Raw genomic sequence first — 18,490 nt, 5'->3', positions numbered from 1 at the left:
TTTTTTTTTTTTTTTAAAAAAAGAAAGAAAGATTTGTTGAGTGGAAAAGAAGAAATGCAGGCATGGAAGGGGTGGGAGGGCAGGCGGGGGGTGAGACGGACGCTAGCGGGCCTGGGTCTCCCAGCGCTCCCTCCCCAGTGCGATTTGCCCCCCAGCGCCATTTCCCTCCTGAGCAGCCAGGAACTGTCCCCTGGACCCCTTCTCAGGTCTGACCCCCTCCACCTCCTCTCCCTTCCTGCTGGCGCTCAGGGTGGGCTTGTGGGGTGCGGGGTTGTGGGTGACACAGGGTCACATCACCCAACTTGCTCCTCTCAGAGACAGGCTCACGGCTCCCCAGGGGGGACCCCAGCAGCCCACGGTCAGATCCCCTCAGAAGACCAGGACCCCAGAAAGCGGCCTGGTGCACGGGATGGGGCTCGGGAGCCGATGAGCCTCTGCCTGAATCCTGGCACAGCCCCTCTTGGTTATCGTGAGTGATCTTCGGGGTCATGAGTGAGCTCCCCAACCTCTTTGAGCCTCAGTTTCCCCATTGATGAATTGGCTCTAATACCCCACAGGGTAAGTGTGACGTTTAGATCATGAGAACTTGAGCACCGAGCTCATGCCAAGAGCAGCTGGGTAAAAATGACTCCCGCGTCTCTCCCTCACCCTCCTTGGACCCGAGGACACGACTGCCGTGTCCTGTTGGCCCAAGACACTCCGTGACCCTTCATCTCTGTCTGTCCTGGGCTTTCACTCCCCAGACTCTCCAGGACAGGAGGGCTACACACGAAGAGCTTCCTCGCCTGTGCAAGAGTAGAGACGCCTCTTCTCATCTCGAGGGATTCGAGAAAAAAGTGCACCCTTGCTTCTTCCCTACAGACCCTTCCTCTTTTCACTACCGCCTCAGACATGCAAAATCAGAGCGTGTTGCTGCGGGGGTGGGGGGGTGGGGGGGGGACGGTGACTTCCTTAACTTGACTTCTGAAGTCAAGTTCAGCCAGCTCACCATTCAGTAACGAAATTTCTATGGCGCCAACGACTTTTTCTCCCCTTCTCTAACCGGGGGCCACAACTGCAGGAACATCAACCCCACGTATCCATCTGATGACATCAAGTCTGTCCAGGGACAAAATTGAAAAACAAAAACCCGGTTTCTCGCCAAAAGTAGAAATCCCCAAGTCCCCGAGGAACAGAGACAAGAAGTGTCTGGGCATGGGGGAGGGGAGGAGACGGAGGAGAAAGAAAGAGGTGACGGAAGAAGCAAGAAGGACGGTTTAGCAACATTTAGCAGGCTCCCACTGTCTGTCGGGCACTGCGCCCGGACAGGGGACATAACGATGAGTGAGACGCGGTGCCTCATCTTCCAGAAGAGACAACTGGCGTGGAAGAGAGGCAGGAACCAAACATGGCACTTGGGCGAGTCCCACTGGGGTGCAGAGAACAAAAACACCTGAGCCCCCGTCCCCAGGGGGCAGCAGACATCCCTGAAGGGAGAAGCAGGGGGGCCCTGGCCTGCAGGATGGGGGACTCTCGTCTCGGCACAGATGTCATCACGGGGAGCACGGCTTTGCTGTGGTGCGACCCGAACCCAGAAAATCCCAGGTGGGGAATGCGCTGAGATCTTCTGACCGGGAGCAGGGAGCCCGGGATGCTGGGAGGACAGGAACTGTCTGCCCCTGCCCAGTTGGGGCGGGGTCAGAGAGAGACCTGGGGGAGCCGTCGGACCCTCCCTCCAGCGAGGCTGCGGGCGGTGGAGGAAGGGCAGGGCGTCCGGGACGAGCCAGACGCAGGCTCTGGGCACCAGGGATCGGCTGGGCAGGGGACAGAGGCTCGCGGTCCAAACCATCCAGGCTCCGCTGGTTGTGAGCTGGGTCAGCTGGGGCAGGTGAACTTGGGCCTGAGAAGCACCACGGATGGTGACTGCAGCGCTGTTCTCGTGGAAGCGCTGGAGCATGACATGCAAAGGGCCGGCCGTCTACTCAGCACAGGCAGCGCCTGGCCAGCGGTGGGTGGGTTTCAAGTAATGTTGAGCCACCATCACGGGCTAGAGCGCTGTCGGCCCTCCGAGCGTATCTCTGTCACATGCAGGCAGTAAGCCCTGCTCTCTGGAGCCCCCGTCAGATTTAGCTGAGACCACACGTGGAAGGTGCCCGAAACCCACTCGTTTCTTGGTAATAAATGTTCCTCTCCTTTGTCCCCAGTGAAAGTGGAGGGAAGCTTCAGAACAGGCCACGAGCATTTCGGGTGGGGGCCCCTCACGTTCTAGCAAGTACGTGTGGCTGCCTGCTGGGCTATGGGCACCATCTTCAATATGCGGCATGGGGACCCGCGCCCAAGTGGCTGTGCCGGCGGATTCGGGAATACAGTGGAGAGGGGTGCACCATTTTAGCTTTGCCTGGGACACAAACCCACCTTGCCTTTTCTTTCCCAGGGACCCACCCGCCTGGGAAAACCAAGGCCAAAGTTCTGAGGACTGAAGAGTCACAAACTCAAGCCCTTGCTTCCCCAACGAGATGGACCAAGAAACCAGAAGTACAGGAGACTCACTGGACTGAGCTGCCAGACGAATGGCGTAATCACCCCCGCTCAGAAACTTCTCTGAGAAGGTGGCCCGGGAGGGAGAGAGCTGAGGAAGGGAGAGCTCCTCATCAGTCAGCAGGATTCCTTTGGCCGCTAGGAAACTCTCCCCCAGAGGGAACCAGGAACTGTTGGAAGCCAAGACGATGTCTTCTGTTTCCTTAATGAACTGCAGGACACGAAACTTCACCTCCTCACAAGAGCCAGGACCTAGGGGAATAAAGACATCGTGTCTGAACGCTTTGACCACCCCCCCCCCCCAGAGGTGCGTGCGCATACACGCATGCACACATTTCTGCCACAGCTGTTTCCTTCACCCAGCTCTTTTTACGGTCTGGAATGTTCCTTGTGTTTCGTTTCACTCAACATTTATGGAGAACCTACTGTGTAAGAAGGTGAGCAATAGCTAATGTCTACTCCACACCAGCCATTGTACTAAGCACATGTACACAGACGATCCAATTGAATCTATACAACAGCCCAATAAGATACTATTCTTATCTGTGTGTTAGAGATGAGAAACTGAGGCATGGAGAAGTCATATCACTTAAACTTAAAGTCACATAGGCTCTATCCTAGCTAGCAAGTAGTTGATTCAGATTTCTCATCTAGTCAGTATAACTCTAGAACCAGAGATCTGGACTAGCTGCCTCCTATGGAAGGATGGACAGGGATGGATGGATGGGTGGATGGATGGATGGAGTAGATAAATGGATGGATGGATGGATGGATGGATGGATGGATGGATGGATGGATGAGTGGATGGATGGATGGATGGATGGATGGATGGATGGGGGAGTAGATAAATGGATGGATGGATGGATGGATGGATGGATGGATGGATGGATGGATGAGTGGATGGATGGATGGATGGATGGATGGATGAGTAGATAAATGGATGGATGGATGGATAGATGGATGGATGGATGAGTAGATAAATGGATGGATGGATGGATGGATGGATGGATGGATGGATGGATGGATTTCAAAGGTTAAAAGGAGGCATTATAGGTCAGTAGAGAGATACTCTTTTAAAGAGAAAAGAGCATGGCTCTCACAGACTTCTGGATTCAAATGTCAGCTTGATCACTTATCAGCTGTGTAATTTTGGATGATGTGCTTAACTCTTCTGAGCTTCAGTCTTGTGATCTGTGAAAAGGGGATGATTGGGGCATCTCCCTCAGAGGGTCTTTAAAATTATTCTATGAGGTGCTGCATCTGAAATACTCGGCACAGTGTCTGGCCCATGTTTCCTTGAAATTGTCACTATTAACAAAAACCACACTGGACATATTTATTTCAACCAGTCACTTTGTGACTTCAACAGGAAATGTGTTCATTGGGTTCTTTTGAGAGCACAGAATCAGCAGAAACCCTTGACTTCTGGGATGTGAAGACATTATTGCTTTCTGTGGGTGTTGCTGATCAAATAATCTCTTCTGTCAATCCCAGGGACTGAGAATAGCTGGAGCAAAAACTCCCATTTGAAAATCTACGCTTGCTATCCATTTCTTCCAAAAAAGTATGAATATTCTGTAACTGGATATATGACTGTGTTTTTTTTTTTCTTTTTGACATGTAAGACCTTTTAAAATCTGGCCCAAATGTACCTGTAGCTTCTTACATCACTCCCTCCCAAGTCCCCTCCCTTCCTAACACACTGACCTACCCCCACCACCCCATTCCCAACAAAGCGGACCCTTTTCAGCGGCCCTAACCTTGAACATGCTATTTCCCCTGTCAGGAAGGGCCCAGCCCCCTTTTTAAGCTGGGCAAACAACCTTTGCAATCCAGAAGCTGAGGCCATGCCAATCTTTACCCAGTTTCCCAGCCAGGGAGTTAGCTCCAGTCTCTGGGCATCCTCCATGACATGGTGACATGTCAGTTTCCCCCGACCGGTTCCTGAGCCCCTCTGAGTAGACACCACACCTTTCTCATGACTGTCTTCCCATCATACAGCACAGTGTATACAGCAGTGTATACAGCAATTGTCCATAATTGCACATTAAATAAAGAGAGAGAAATTCCAAAGCGGCCAGAGATTATGCTATGGACAGGACTGGACCTCATGCCCCTGGAGGCATGTGTCATCCCCCCTGCTACGGTCACTGGTCACTGGTCACTGGCTACTGGTCACTGTACTACTCACCGTCCATTGTACTAATACAGCTATTTATGAAGGACTTTCTATGTACCATACCTGGCACTTCACATCGATTACCTTGTACGATTCTCACAACGGCCTTGGAGGTAGTTATCCATCCTAACTCAAATTCACAGATTAAACCAACAGTGTGACTGTGGCCACAGAGGGGTAGGTAGTGGAAACAGGGCTCAAGACTCTGGTAGAACTAGCACCGTGGCCTCAAGACTGGTCCTTCCTCGGGCTTTAGGGAGCATCGGAGCCCCCTGGAGGCTTGTAGAGATGCAGGCATAGATTCAGCAGGTGGGGTCAAAGATTCCAAATTTCTCACAGCTCCCCGAAGTGATGTTAATGCTACTGAACCACGCCTGGGATATCAAGGCTCGGAGCCCCTGGTCGCCACACCCTTTTGATAATACGCCCTATCAACAAGGGTTTGAACATGTGCCCCCAAAATGCATATTTCTGTATTTGTAAAGCGAAATACACATACAACTGTATTAATACACTAGGTACGTTTTTCTTCAGCTGTTCATAACATGTAATTGCAAAACCAAAAACAGGACTTTAGAAGGAAAAGAACAAACACGGCATACGGGTGGACGTTCTAATCTTTGCTTCCCGGCGGTTTATCTTGTATCTTGGTCTACCCTCCACACCTCTTGGGACTCATTGCAAAGGCCAGCATATTCTCAGCCCAGCTTTGACGCTTTGCCCAGCACTCAGGCCAAGGTGAGCAAACCTAGCTACTAACGTGACAAGGTGCTTTTGGCCTCAGCAATCGGGCGCAAAAATTGGATGCAAAGAGGTCTAAATTTATAAAGCATCTGAAATTATAGGAATGTGCCTGTATAGGCGTGACCATTGGTATAGAGACTCTCAAAATCTGAATAAGACTTTTTATACAATAGGCATGCCGACATCTGTGTGTGACTTGGGAGGGGTCAGCCTGTTGCTGGGACCTGACACTTCAGTGGAGAATCCCAGTCGTGGAGGGCAGGGGCAGGCCGGGGGAGGGGGGGGTCCTCCCAGGTGTTCGAACAGGATACTCCTGGTCTCGCCACGTGTTCCTATGATCCAACATCCTAAAAGCTCACTTTCTGCTCAAGCCTACACTCTGGCTAATGTCAACATCGTCTGATTAATTTCAGCATTAGCCAGAAAGGCGTGGACAATGTCGAACATTGCAAAGAATGGATTGAGAGATGTCTTTGGGCTTGAACAGCTGTACTGTTACCTGTAATACCTAGCAACTGCTGGCTACGGAGGTTCTCATTTGATAATAACAGTGCTGAATCCACCTTGTTCTTTCCAGCTGCTGGTGTGGCCACTTGGTAATGAGCCATTTGAAGTTCGGACAGAGTCAGCCTCATTTTGCATCTGCCTCATACACCACAGCTTTCCTCTAAGTCCACCTGCCACAGAGCCGGACTTACAGACCTCCTTCAGCTGTTCTCCAATTAGTCCTGTAATGAAACCCCTCAAGTGAAGTAAAGGCACTTCGTGAGGTCTGGAGGACCTAGCAGTGTCTTTGTAAGGAGCATCATAACCCATGTTGGTTAATCCAAAGGCGGTGCACCTAATTTAGGAGAGATTACTCAAGCGTTAGCCATAGTGGGCAAGAGCCAGGTCACACCCACGTGACAGGCTTCATCGGTCCTGAGATCATGCTTTGCACACAGATGACATCCAATTAAAATCTGAGGCACTGATTTAAATAATCGATCATATGAACATTAAAAACGAACTACGTTGGGGTGCCTCAGTGGCTCAGTCGGTTGAGCGTCCGACTTTGGCTCAGGTCATGATCTCACGGTTCCTGAGTTCGAGCCCCACGTCGGGCTCTGTGCTGATGGCTCAGAGCCTGGAGCCTGCTTCAGATTCCGTGTCTCCCTCACTCTCTGCCCCTCCCCCACTCATGCTCTGTGTCTCTGTGTCTCTCAAAAATAAATAAATGTAAAAAAAAATTTTTTTTAATAAAAATAAAAATGAACTACATTGGGGCGCCTGGGTGGCTCAGTCGGTTAAGCGTCAGACTTTCGGCTCAGGTCGTGATCTCACAGCTCGTGAGTTCAAACCCTCCCTCAGGCTCCGCACTGACAGCTCAGAACCTGAAGCCTGCTTTGGATTCTTCGTCTCCCTCTTTCTCTGCCCCTCCCCTGCTCATGCTCTGTTTCTCTCTTTCTCAAAAATAAATAAACGTTTTAAAAACATGAACTACGTTAACTTCGCCAACACCCAACTGTGTGAATGTGGGGAAGTCACTTCTTTTCTACGAGCGTTGGCGTTCTGGTCTGAACGTTTGCATCCCCCCTCTCCCCCAAATGTATTGTATTGAAGCCCTAACCCCTAAAGTGATGGTACTTGGAGGTGGGACCCTTGGGAGGTGATTAGGTTTCAAAGAGGTCCTGAGGGTGGGGCCCTCTGGATGGGATTAGTGTCTTTATAAAAAGAGCACTTTCTCTCTGCCATGTGAATACACAGTTCCTTCTGCAATGCAGGAAGACAGCTCTCAGCAGGAACGGAATCAGCCAGCACCTTGATCTTGGACTTCCACCCCCCCCCCCCCCCCCAGAGCTATGGGAAATGCCTGTTGGTTAAGCCTCCTAGTCTACGGTCCCGAGCCGACTAATGCATTCGGGCGCCTCAAGCATTGAAGGGACATATACCTGTCCGTATCTGAACTCCACTCCAGCTCAGACACTCAGTACACGCCTACCAGACATCTTTTTTAGAAAGGCACAAATTCAGCTCTCCACGGGGTGTAACTCACATGCTGGGACCTTGCTTGGCTCTGTCCGGGTGCTTTCCAGTTCTTGACCAGCCTCATTCACACACCAGCAGCTCCGAAGGTCAAGGTGTGCCTGAGGAGTGCTGAAGTCTGAGTAGGGCCCTGGGTATCGGCTGAGCTGGCCATTCAGGATCTGCCAAAAGACGTAGGGCTCCAGGAGGATGTTCCCTCCAGGCTGGGTCAGGTTCCCTTCCATCACGGCCAGCGGGACGTCTGGGAAAGAAGGGTATCTCTCCAGCCCTGGGAAGATGCCCTGTTGGCCGGCCTCATACAGACTCTGAATAAAGAGACGAAAGCTTCTGGAAGCTGCTTCTTTATAGCTCATGATCTTCATGAGCAGCTCGCCAGGGGTCAGCTCCCGGCCACCGTTGTTCTGAGCTGCCCATCGTTCGTACCACTCGAAGGCCTGCTCTGGGGGCCCATCGCATTGCACGGGCCTCCACTGCCCACCGGTGCCGCACTGCGGGATGTAGATGCTGGAGAAGGTGGGCAGCAGGCTGGAGTCAGAGCCCAGCGCTCGCACTGTGCGCAGAAAGGCCTGCTCGGCCTGTAACTGACAGGCGGTGGGGCCTGGGAGGAACAAGGAGGAGGTATGTCAGGTAAAGAAGTGCAGGGAGCCCACGAGGCCAAGATGCAAACCCCTGAGGGTCCGAGCCCCATCTGAAACCTTATACGGCCACAGAAATCCCCTCAGCCTCAAATCTGTAAATAACATCTAGACAGAGTGCATCCCCATCACTGAAACGGCACTGTTGAGACTGTTGTCTGCTCTGCAGAAACCTATGGGGCAGCCCCTACAAAGCCAAACGAGTCTCCCTATTCAATCCCGGGAATGGTTAACAGTACCGACCCGCTTCCGGACAATCTTTACGTTAAGTGGCAGTTTTCGCCGCTGCAGAAGTTGGGGCTTACGCGACAACAGAATTCACTTTTTCCGTAATGCGCTGAGTCGGGGCCCCACAAATCGGGGTTTGTGGACTGAACACGCAACAGACTCACATTGCTTGGGTTCTCCAAGTACGCTTCGAGTTCCAGGAATAGGCTGACCCTCAGGGTCAACGCAGTAACACGCAGAGCCGAAGCACTGGACGGGGAGGAAATGCCCCTCGCTGGTGCAAGAAGGGACCAACAGGCTGGACCCCGCGGGCTGGCTGCCCTCGAGGGTTTGCATGCGGGCCCTCTGCTTCTCACACTCTGTGGGGCACCGGGGGCGTCCGCCTCTAACCCTGGAGCCAGAAAGTTCTTTGCCCCGGGAGTCCACACACCAGCACGCCCCGGCAAAGCACTGCACGTCCTCGTAGTCTCCTCCCGCCGAGCACAGTGGGACGAAAAGGCTGCCTGGCGTCTGCCCGCAGCCCTGGGAGCTGAGCACCACTTCCATCACGTCACCTAAGTCCTTCGCTATGTCTGCTGGCACAGAAATGGCATGCTGCAAGAAGAGAGGGAATTCCGGAAGCTCCAGGAGAGACGCAAGGAATGTCAGGGCGTTCTGGTTCTCTGGTAAGTTGATCTCAAAGCCAAAGCTGCCCACCATCGGCCTGTTCCTAGCGGCTCCCTTCACAGAGGCTTTGGGGGGTTCTGCGGCAGCATTTGAATCCAGTCCCAAGGAGAAAGCCTTGGCAGCTAGGTCGGTCCCTCCGTTCTGGAAGCCCGGGAGACCAAACTGCCGGAAAAATTGACTGAAGTTAAATGTGCCTTTTGTGCCAAGGGCTCCAGACAAGTTGAACTGGCCAACATTCGCCAAAAATTTCCCTCCAAAGAGGTTTTGCTGGAGTCGCTTTGGGTCCATGGTAAACTGAAGGGCAAGACGAGCCAGCTCTCGGGAGGGAAAAATCGCTCCAATGGCTTCTCTGAGGAGAGTTTCTGAGGCAGAAAACTGTTTACCCTGCCCTTCTCCCATCGGGCGGAGAATCCCAGAGTCCACAAAGAGCTCCTTCACCAAGGGGGGGCAGGATGTGGCAAATCTGGCTACTTTCTGGGACACCCGTCTTCCCTCGGGAGCCAAGAGCAAGCCGTGCTGGCTGAAATAGCCCGAGGGCCCAAAGTGTAGTCTAGACAGGGCCTGCCTCCTCTCAGAGGCGCAGGATTGGTCTTCAGCTGCACAAGACAGAGCAAACGGGAGAAATGGTTTTAACATGTCAACAAGTACTCCCGAGACAACCCCCCAGATCCTTCTCGAAGTAAGATGTCCAACAGTTCGGTCAAGAACACCTACGTTTTGTACCTCTGTCTTCCCTGCCTTTTTATTTATTTTTTTCTTTCCCCCAAGCAGTGTCCGTGGCGGCCGTTTGGGGGAATGAAGGTTCCAGTTGACGTGACTTCCCTTCCCACCTTTCACGGGAGGGTGGCCCCCTTGTGAGGCAAGGCTCGTTGGTGCCCGCCCACTTTCGGAAAAGCTGACCAAATGCATGCCCCAAATGTACTGGGCTGAATGGTGTCCTCCCTTCCTCCTCAAGCCCAATGTTCACGTCCACTGAGGACCTCAGAACATGACATCATTTGAAAGTAGGGTCTTTGCCGGTGCTGTCGGTTAAAACGAGGTCACGCTGAACTGGGGCGAGCCCTAACTCCAATGATGGATGTCCTCGTAAGACGGCCACGTGAAGATGGGGGCGGAATGCCAAAAGAATGCCAAAAAAGAATACCAGAAGCCAAAGAAAGCCAAGGTTGCTGGAAGCCCCTGGAAACTGGACAGAACAAAGATGTATCCTTCTCTAGAGCTTTCAGAGAGAGCCTAGCCCTGCTAAGACCTCATTATAGATGTCTGGCCTCCAGACTGGGAGGGGATAAATTTCTATCGGATGAAGCCACCGAGTTTGTGGTAATTTGTGACGGCAGCCCTCGGGAACTCATACACCAACAAATTCCTATTTGTTTTCATTTTATTTTTTTAAACATATTTTTAATGTTTGCTTATTTTGGAGAGATAAGAGAGACAGAGTGGGAGTGGGAGAGGGGCAGAGAGAGAGGGAGACACAGAATCCGAAGCAGGCTCCAGGCTCCGAGCTGTCAGCACAGAGCCGGATGCGGGGCTCGGACCCACCACCGGCGAGATCATGACCCGAGTCGAAGTCGGTCGTTTAACCGACTGAGCCACCCAGGAACCCTATTTCCCATTTGTTTTGTAATGAAAAAAAATTTTTTCCAGCATTCTCTTGTTGGAATTTTTAATGGACTTTAATGCTTCATTACTTGCTCTTCGTGTGGCTGCCTAATCCCTCCTTGTGGGTAGGCTTGTCTAGGCTAACTAATTGACAGTCTCTTTGAAGATAAGAACCATACTTTAAATGCCATTAGTATTTCCTATAATAAGAAACATTTCCTAGGTTGTAATATCTAATATTATAACATACTATAGGAAATATATTTCCCAAAATATAATACAGTAATGTCTATGCAGCAAACACACTTAGCACATTTTTCTAGCCTTCCTGATCTTTCCTTGAAATTATTAATTAAAGGGTGATCAACTCAGTCAACTCCATGCCTGGTCAGGTCATTCAGTCTGAATATTCTAGTGGACAGTAATCACATTAAGAAAAAAGACCTTAAATTCAAATTCCAAGTGTCTCCGTCACACGGGTGGAATGAACTAGGCTCCACGTTTCTCCGTAAAACCATAAATCTCAGCAGTCCTTCTCAACCACCCACCCACCCACCCACCGCCCACTTAATTCTTTTCCTTCGGTTCACGCGGATGCCAAAAAGGAAGTCAGCCAATTTCCCTCTGTCACCAGGCAACAGAGAAAGAACTGGAACTTGTAGTCGGAGAGCGAAAAAATCCTGGCAACATCAGAACCCGTAACACATTCCTCAACCAGGCATGGCTTCCTTGAATGGAAGGTATTACAGGAAGGTATGGAAGAAATAAAGTTCACTGCTGTGCTTATTCTGTTTTGACATGGAGAGTATATCCCTTCCATTCATTTGTTATGTCGTGTTACCAGGGCAAAAAGAAAAAAATGCAGATCTCAGCTCCACGTGGCATTCGTTTCCACGGAAATAGGACTGATACGCCAGAGAGGAAAAAATAAAAATATATGATGCATGCATCTGGTAGCATTCTGGTCTTAATTTGGAAAACCATAGTTCTTTGCGTCCACCTGGAAACTGGAGGGCACCATACTCTCTAGGTTTTAAGACAACGACAATGTAATCATAAATACCCTCAGGGCAGCGCTTGAAATTTTTCTTCCTCTAGATTCTCACGCTTAGTAGACTGAATACTACCAAACGCCGAGCAGAATACTCAAAATGTGAAGCTGGAGAAATCAATGACTTAACAGGAATTATTGAACGAACACGAATGCTCATCTGTGTCAAGGCTATAAAGAGACCTGCCCTCCTCCTTCACAGAGACCTTGCGGGATCCATCCAGCTCACCCAAGTGGGAAGCCTACAAGTGCTCCTGGATTTCTCCATCCCCCTCACCCCTAACTCCCTTCAGGGTCTCAGTGGTAAAATGGAATGGCCTCACTGGAGGGCCTTGTGACATTTCGCAAGTCCACACCCTTCTCCCCAGACCACTGCTGCCTCTTTAGTGTTGGCTCCTGTACCAAGTTGAATCGGGTCTCCTCAAAAGGCACATCCTTCCTGGAAACCTCAGAATGTGACCTTATTCGGAAATAGGGTCACTGGAGACATAATTAGTTAAGGCGAGGTCATACTAGGGTAGAGTGGGCTCTTAAGTTTATATTACTGGTGTCGTCGTAGGAAGAGAGGAAGACACAGAGGCAGACACAGAGGGAAGACAGCCATGTGACGACAAAGGCAGAATTTGGGGCCACGTTGCCACAAACTAAGGAATGCCAAAGATTGTCAGCAACTATCACAAGCCAGGAAAAAGGCCAGGAAGGATTCTGCCCTGGAGCCTTCAGAGAGGGAACATGAGCCTGGTGACACCTTGACTTTGGGCTTCTAGGCTCCAGAACTATTGTTCTAAGCCCCTGAATTTGTGCTCATTCGTCACAGCAGCTCCAGGAAAAGGAATATAGTCCCCTTATCTCTCTCCAGGACATTGCAATGACCTTCAAGTTGGCCCCGTGGCCTGCAGTCTAACACTAATTTCAAGCTCTCCTTCAAAGTGCCCGGGTGGTCTTTCTTACACACAGAACCCGCCATGGAACTCTCCAGCGTAAAACCCCTCAACGTCACCACGTGGCCTCCAGGAAGAAGTCCCCAAGCCTTTGCTTCGGTACGAAAGACCTCACTGTCTCATCCCCGCCATCTTCCCCCAGTCCTGTAGCGCAGAGCCCCACCCTGACCACACTCAGCAATTTATTTCTCTACTCTTCTTGAAGATTCGGTGCCCAGTAGCAGAGCAATGCCTATCATTTATGTCCTTATACTTCCCTGCTCTATAGATAGAGAGCACCTCTCCTTACTTTCCTCCTTCAAAAAACGTCGTTATCTTAGAAGACTCTAACCAAGCATCACCTCTTCCATGAAGCCCTCCTGAATGCCTCCTCTTCATACACTTTCACAAGCTCGAATTGACCCTACCCTGCTCTGCGCGCCTTCTCTCGTGGCACAAGTGAACAAAACTCTGTTGTTCCTTCACCTGTGAGGCCCCCCAGTATCCCCTGGGCTCGCTGAGGAAGGAATCGACCACGTCTGACACAGGATGAGAAACACGTCGGAAGTTAATGGCGGTAAGTGGGTTTTCCACCGTGGTGGGCTCGAAGGGCCCCTGGGTACGCTCAGGAGGCAGCAGAATTCACGGGTTCTGGAGCGGCTGGTCTGGAGAAACAGGTAAAGTAATACGACCCGACGGGAGCAAAAGAGGAGGCTGTCGAGAGGCAACCCACCACACGATGGCCGCTCCCCTTGCCGCCGAGTTCCATGGATCTCCTTTCCTTGGGCGTCCACACACCAGCACGGCCCTGCCCGCTGGCACTGCACCGCCTCGTAGTCCCCGCTCCGGCGGCAGCTGGGAACGTAGGGGTGACCAAAGCTGGTCGCTGTGAACCGCTCCATTTCGCATTTTGTGGGGCCTAGGGCAGAGCCACGCGGGAAAAGGAGAGGGACAGTGTGTGAACAGGGCTGTGGTCTTTGCAGCATGCACTCTGTGTGCTGTCACCACGTTGTAAATCCTCAGGGCGCCTGGGTGGCTCGGCCGGTTAAGCAGCCAACTCTTGATTCCGGCTCAGGTCGTGAGTTTGAGCCCCACGCCCAGCTCTGCGCTCACAGCGCAGAGCCTGCTTGAGATTCTCTCTCCCCCTCTCTCTCTGCCCCTCCCCTGCTTGTGTGCACGCTCTCTCTCTCTCTCTCTCAAAATAAAAAAAAAAAATAAGCATTAAAAAAAAAAACCCGCCCTGGTTTTAGATCCTTGCACCCACTTAGGCAAAACAGCCACAGAGACCACAGCAACTTTAAAACCCAGCGGTTTCTTCCAAGCAGAAACACGCACGTCTGCTGTCGGCTTATTACTTACATCGGAACCGGCCAGAGATGAGGAGCTGAACCGCTAGGAACCGTCTCTGCAATATCCGGTACAGGGTGGTTTCAGTGAAGGTGGAAGCGAGGTCCAGGCCAGCAAAGATGGTGTCATAAATTTCGTCAAGCAACAGCTCCAGACCTGAGCAAAGGCAGAAGCATTTCAAGGGACGGGTTCGTTCCGAAAGGCAAGTCCTGACTCTGCTGTTCAAACAGACCTCAGGAGGCCCAGAGCCTTCCTGGGCATCGTAGGCATCGGGTCTGATCAAGGTTTTAATAGTGTCCAAAGTCAAGGCTGCCCTGTACGGTTGTGCAGGTTGTTCACGGCACAAAGGAGCACTGCTAAGAGGAAAGCCATCCTGTCTTCCAGTCTCCAGGTTGGGAGCTGCATCTGCCCAGAGCGGGGCGCCTCTTTCCAGTGCGCACAGAGGCTCCATATGGGCCAGCAGCTGTGTCCAAGGCACCGGAGATGAGCATTTGCAAACTGTGCGGCTTAGCCGGGGAGCAGCCAGACGCTGCTCTTTCTGCTTGGCAGGTAATGATATTCAGGCTTTCGGGTTTGGGAGGTGCTTCTCACCCACCCCCCTCGGTTTGCCTGAGGTGCGCTTACCTGTCTCAGCCAGTTCCCGCCCTTGACTGTCAGCACAGTGACAATACCCAGACACTTCAGGGAACTTGTTCCGGAAGGCACTGAAGGTCACGAACGCATCTGGAAACCTAGGAGAGAAGGAGATGTCTGCTCCCTGCTTCATCAAATCCTCACGAGTGCCGCTTGCAGAAATAAATAAACGTGGCCTCATCTCATCTGGGGAGAAGGAATGTCTGCTTTTTTATCTCATGCCATTTGCTCTCTGTTTCTTGCAGGAAATGTGTTTCTTTTCTCAACCGGGTTTTCACCTGGCCCGAGCTCGGCTGGACAGATGAAAAACAAAGCTGTGCTCAGCTGTTACCTGCTCACTAGTCATTTCCCTCACATGTGGCATTTCACCAACTCACACCCACGCGTGTGTCTCACGGGGTCAGGCAGAAAACAGGTAATGAACGGCCCATGACCGGAGCGTAACTTTACTAGACTGTAACTCGAGGGACCAAAAGCCAAGTTGGCTTTACAAACATATGGTACGTTGTGGATGATCTCATTGGGGGAGATCAAACAACTTCAGAGCCCTTTACGACTTTTCCAGAGCTTGAAAAGAAGCCAGATTCCACCCTAGGAAATTCTTAAGGACATTTCCTGCTCCATAGTTGAGAAAAACAACACAGAATCAATATGACGCCACTACAAGGGCTACGCGTGCCTCTCCATAGGTGCGGGGAGAGTGTGCTCAAGCCACGTCTGACCTGGCAGGTTTCATAAGGAGCTAATTCGCTGGGTTCCCCATCCTGGAAGATGAAACTGAGGTGACATGAAACTTTATTAAAGAGTTGTTCCCGTGTGCAGTGATTAAGCAACCGGAGAGGTGCTTTTCATTGTTATGCGACATTGAGAGATTCGTTTCCGTGCCCTGTGGGGTTGGCACACCTACCCAGGTCTGGAAATATATCCCCAAACAATGAGTTCGCGAAAGCGGCAGCTCTCTGCACAAACAGATCCATTGCTGTGTGATCCGTTCCAGCAAAATACTGAAAACAAGCTCAGTGTCCAACGATAGGAAAATGAAGAAGCAAATTATAGTAAATGTCCTAAATGGATGCACGCGTAACACTCCGCGAAGACGGCAGCTTGCAAAATGGCCTGTACGTACACCACAACGACCTCAACGGAAATGAAGCAGCATTGGAAGGCAACAGGCAACCCAGGAGTCACTCAGAGCCTGAACGGGGGGGGGGGGGGGGGGGGGGGGGGTGCGTAGAAGGTACTAGCTAATTTGCATGGCAATGAATAGGCAACAAGCTTACAAGAGCACTGTAAAGTTATGGATTGTTTTCTCCGTGCCATTGATCATTGTGTATCTACAAGCTAAATAAAAAGGGGTGTTGTAGTAAGTGAATTCTGCGTAACAGAAACTAAAACCTCCCTTCACCCAGTCGTCACGGATTAGAGGTATATAATAAAAACAAAAAATGAATTGAAACCTGAGATAATTCATTCTCTCTCTTTTTTGACATTTATTTATTTTTGAGAGAGAGAGAGAGATGGAGTGCGAGCAGGGGAGGGGCAGAGAGCGAGGGAGAGACATAATCCAAAGCAATGTCCAGGTTCTGAGCTGGCAGCACAGAGCCCGACGTGGGCCTCGAACCCACCAACCGCGAGATCATGACCTGAGCCAAAGTCGGATGCTTAACCCACTGAGCCACCCAGGTGTCCCTGGGGTAATTCAATTCTAAGAGAGGTGACAGTAATATAATAATCACTTCCATTCGTTGCACACTATCTTGTAAAAGACAACCTGCCAAATGTTTACTACACATTGACTTGTTTAACCCACTTAACACTCCTAAAAGGCAGGTGGACTTTTTTGGTACCCATTTTAGAGGTTAAGAAAGTAAAGTATGCTGGCCACCATCTTGAAATAGCGGTGGGAGACAGACTGCAAACCCAGGTCTTACGCCCCACGTGATGCCTCTGTCTGCCAGTGGTGTTCTTCACTGGGTGTTGGCTGCACCTGGTTCCCGTCGCACATTCTCAGAGGCACACGACTCTCTTGTGTTCGGACACTCTCCCCTGTGTGCCCTTTCCCAATAGCTAATAGATGTGGAACACACACGCGCCAGAGAACACAGGAATGGGCCACCTGGCTGGCCCCGGGTTCCGAACCCGTAACAACATGAGACACGGGAGGTTCCAGTCACTCTAGTCCCGCGTTCTGCCAGTTCACCCCAAAGGCCCTCTTCAGCATCATGTCCCGGGGCTGGTGCCAGCAGAAGGCATTCTGAGCCTTCTTCATCCCACTACTTTGGGGGCAGAGTCCTCCTCCCTCGGTTTCCGGCCTCAGAAGCTACCCACTTCCTGGACCTCCATGTGCTTTTTGCATGGACCTCACGGTCGCTGTCCCCGCTTCTTGCATCCTGGAGATCACTGTGGCTTTAGCTGGAGGGCGTCCTCCCAGGAAACCCCCCTGCACCATCGCCTGTAACCCCTCCTTGCCAATTCTGCGTGCACTGAAAAGAGTTCAGAGCTCTGGCCTTGGCCTAGCCACATGTGGTCACTGCTGTTAACCACTACGAATGAAAATAATAACGGGGGAACGTACTGGATGACCCAACACTGCACCAAGCACCCTCTTCACTCCTTCTCAGTCCTCACGACAACACTTACAAAGCTGCACTTTGCAAACAAGAACGCTGGCCCTCGGAGTGGTGAACAGACTGGTTTAAGATCACCCAGCCCAGACCAGGGGGTGGGCGTCCGCAGCTGGCGGGAAGGGGGGCTGCCTCTGAAACGGAGCCTGGTCCTCAGGGGGCCCCGCCCTGCACCCAATGGGAAGTTCAAGCTCTGAATCTTCCTCGATCTCCTTAGTTCCCAAAGTCTGATTTGATACAATCTGATTTTCGTGGCTGATCTCTGAAACGGCACCGCCACCGTGAATTTTGGACTCTTCCCCCAGGGTAGCAGGTGACAGCGTAGAGGGCGGCTTCGGAGCTGCTTCCGCCATCGTCATTGGTGCTTTCTGGGCGGCCAGGACGGGAGGGCCTTGGCCGTGCTTCCCACCTCCTGCTCATTGGATTCCCAACCCTTCTCTGCCACCCCAGCAGAAGTCCAGCCACTAACACTGAACCCGAGGTCCACGGGAAAGGGAGAAAGGTCCCATCCTCACACGTGGGCCAGCTAGGTTTGGAACCTGCTGTACGGCCAAAGAAGGCTCCAGAGGATGTGAGCCTTGAGTGGGATTGCAAAGCTAAGAACGATGAATTGACAAGGAGAGAATGGAGAACACGTCTACAAGGATCTTTAGCCCGTCTCCAACTCCAAAGTGGGGGCAGAGGATGACAGTGTGGGCGGAAGGATTAGCTGAGAGACTGGTAGTCACCGGGGCAGCGGGGGGCGGGGGGGAGGGGGCACAGGTCTGGAGGAGAATGTCGGAACCCAAGCATCTCTGTCATGGACACACCGTTCCTGAACGTGCCCTGCCCACTCCCCTTCTGGGCACGGGGCTAAGGAAACGGACTGTCCTTTCTGTCTCTGTCCGGTCAAGTCACGGAGGACCCTACGGCACACGGCATCACCCCCTTTTATGAGGATCTGAAAAAGCTTTGCCCATCTTGAATAGAAGAACAGATTGTGTTCTTCTGAAAAACAGGTTTCCTTTTATCTGGCAGAAACCAAATAACTTAGACTGTTTTCTCTTGCTCTGGTTCTAAGGCTCCCAGACATAAGTAAGCAGCCGCTCATACCTGTGATAAGAATACTTTATAGAATGAACCGTATGTGCAACCTTTGCCTTGGCTCCTTCGTACGTTCTACCCTGCTTTTGACTTCCCTACGATTTCCTCTCTCTTCCTTTCCTCTCCTGTTCCGGGCGTGCCAGAAGAAAAGAGGAAGCGAAAATCAACACAGAGCTTGAAAACCAAAAAGGACATATTTCACCTAGTGAAAAAGGAGGTGCCCTTTTTGTGGAATA

At 51.4% G+C, this 18,490-nt stretch overlaps 1 protein-coding gene across 1 annotated transcript in view; it reads right to left on the bottom strand.

Moving 5' to 3' along the window:
- Nucleotides 1–18,490, bottom strand: part of TG (thyroglobulin) — a 254,365-nt gene that overhangs the window by 226,947 nt on the left and 8,928 nt on the right. Inside the window, exons 6-11 of the mRNA XM_047842433.1 lie at nucleotides 14,539–14,645; nucleotides 13,927–14,070; nucleotides 13,301–13,486; nucleotides 8,493–9,590; nucleotides 7,476–8,063; nucleotides 2,530–2,769 (exon numbers count right to left, since the gene is read on the bottom strand). Of these exons, the coding sequence (XP_047698389.1) occupies nucleotides 2,530–2,769; nucleotides 7,476–8,063; nucleotides 8,493–9,590; nucleotides 13,301–13,486; nucleotides 13,927–14,070; nucleotides 14,539–14,645 (2,363 nt within the window). The remainder of the gene's footprint in view (nucleotides 1–2,529; nucleotides 2,770–7,475; nucleotides 8,064–8,492; nucleotides 9,591–13,300; nucleotides 13,487–13,926; nucleotides 14,071–14,538; nucleotides 14,646–18,490) is intronic.

The sequence above is a fragment of the Prionailurus viverrinus genome, chromosome F2 (genome assembly GCF_022837055.1).
Source record: "Prionailurus viverrinus isolate Anna chromosome F2, UM_Priviv_1.0, whole genome shotgun sequence".
In the NCBI taxonomy this organism is placed as follows: domain Eukaryota; kingdom Metazoa; phylum Chordata; class Mammalia; order Carnivora; family Felidae; genus Prionailurus; species Prionailurus viverrinus.
The sequence above is the reverse complement of the archived record's forward strand: the minus strand, read 5'-3'. Positions and strand labels throughout refer to the sequence as shown.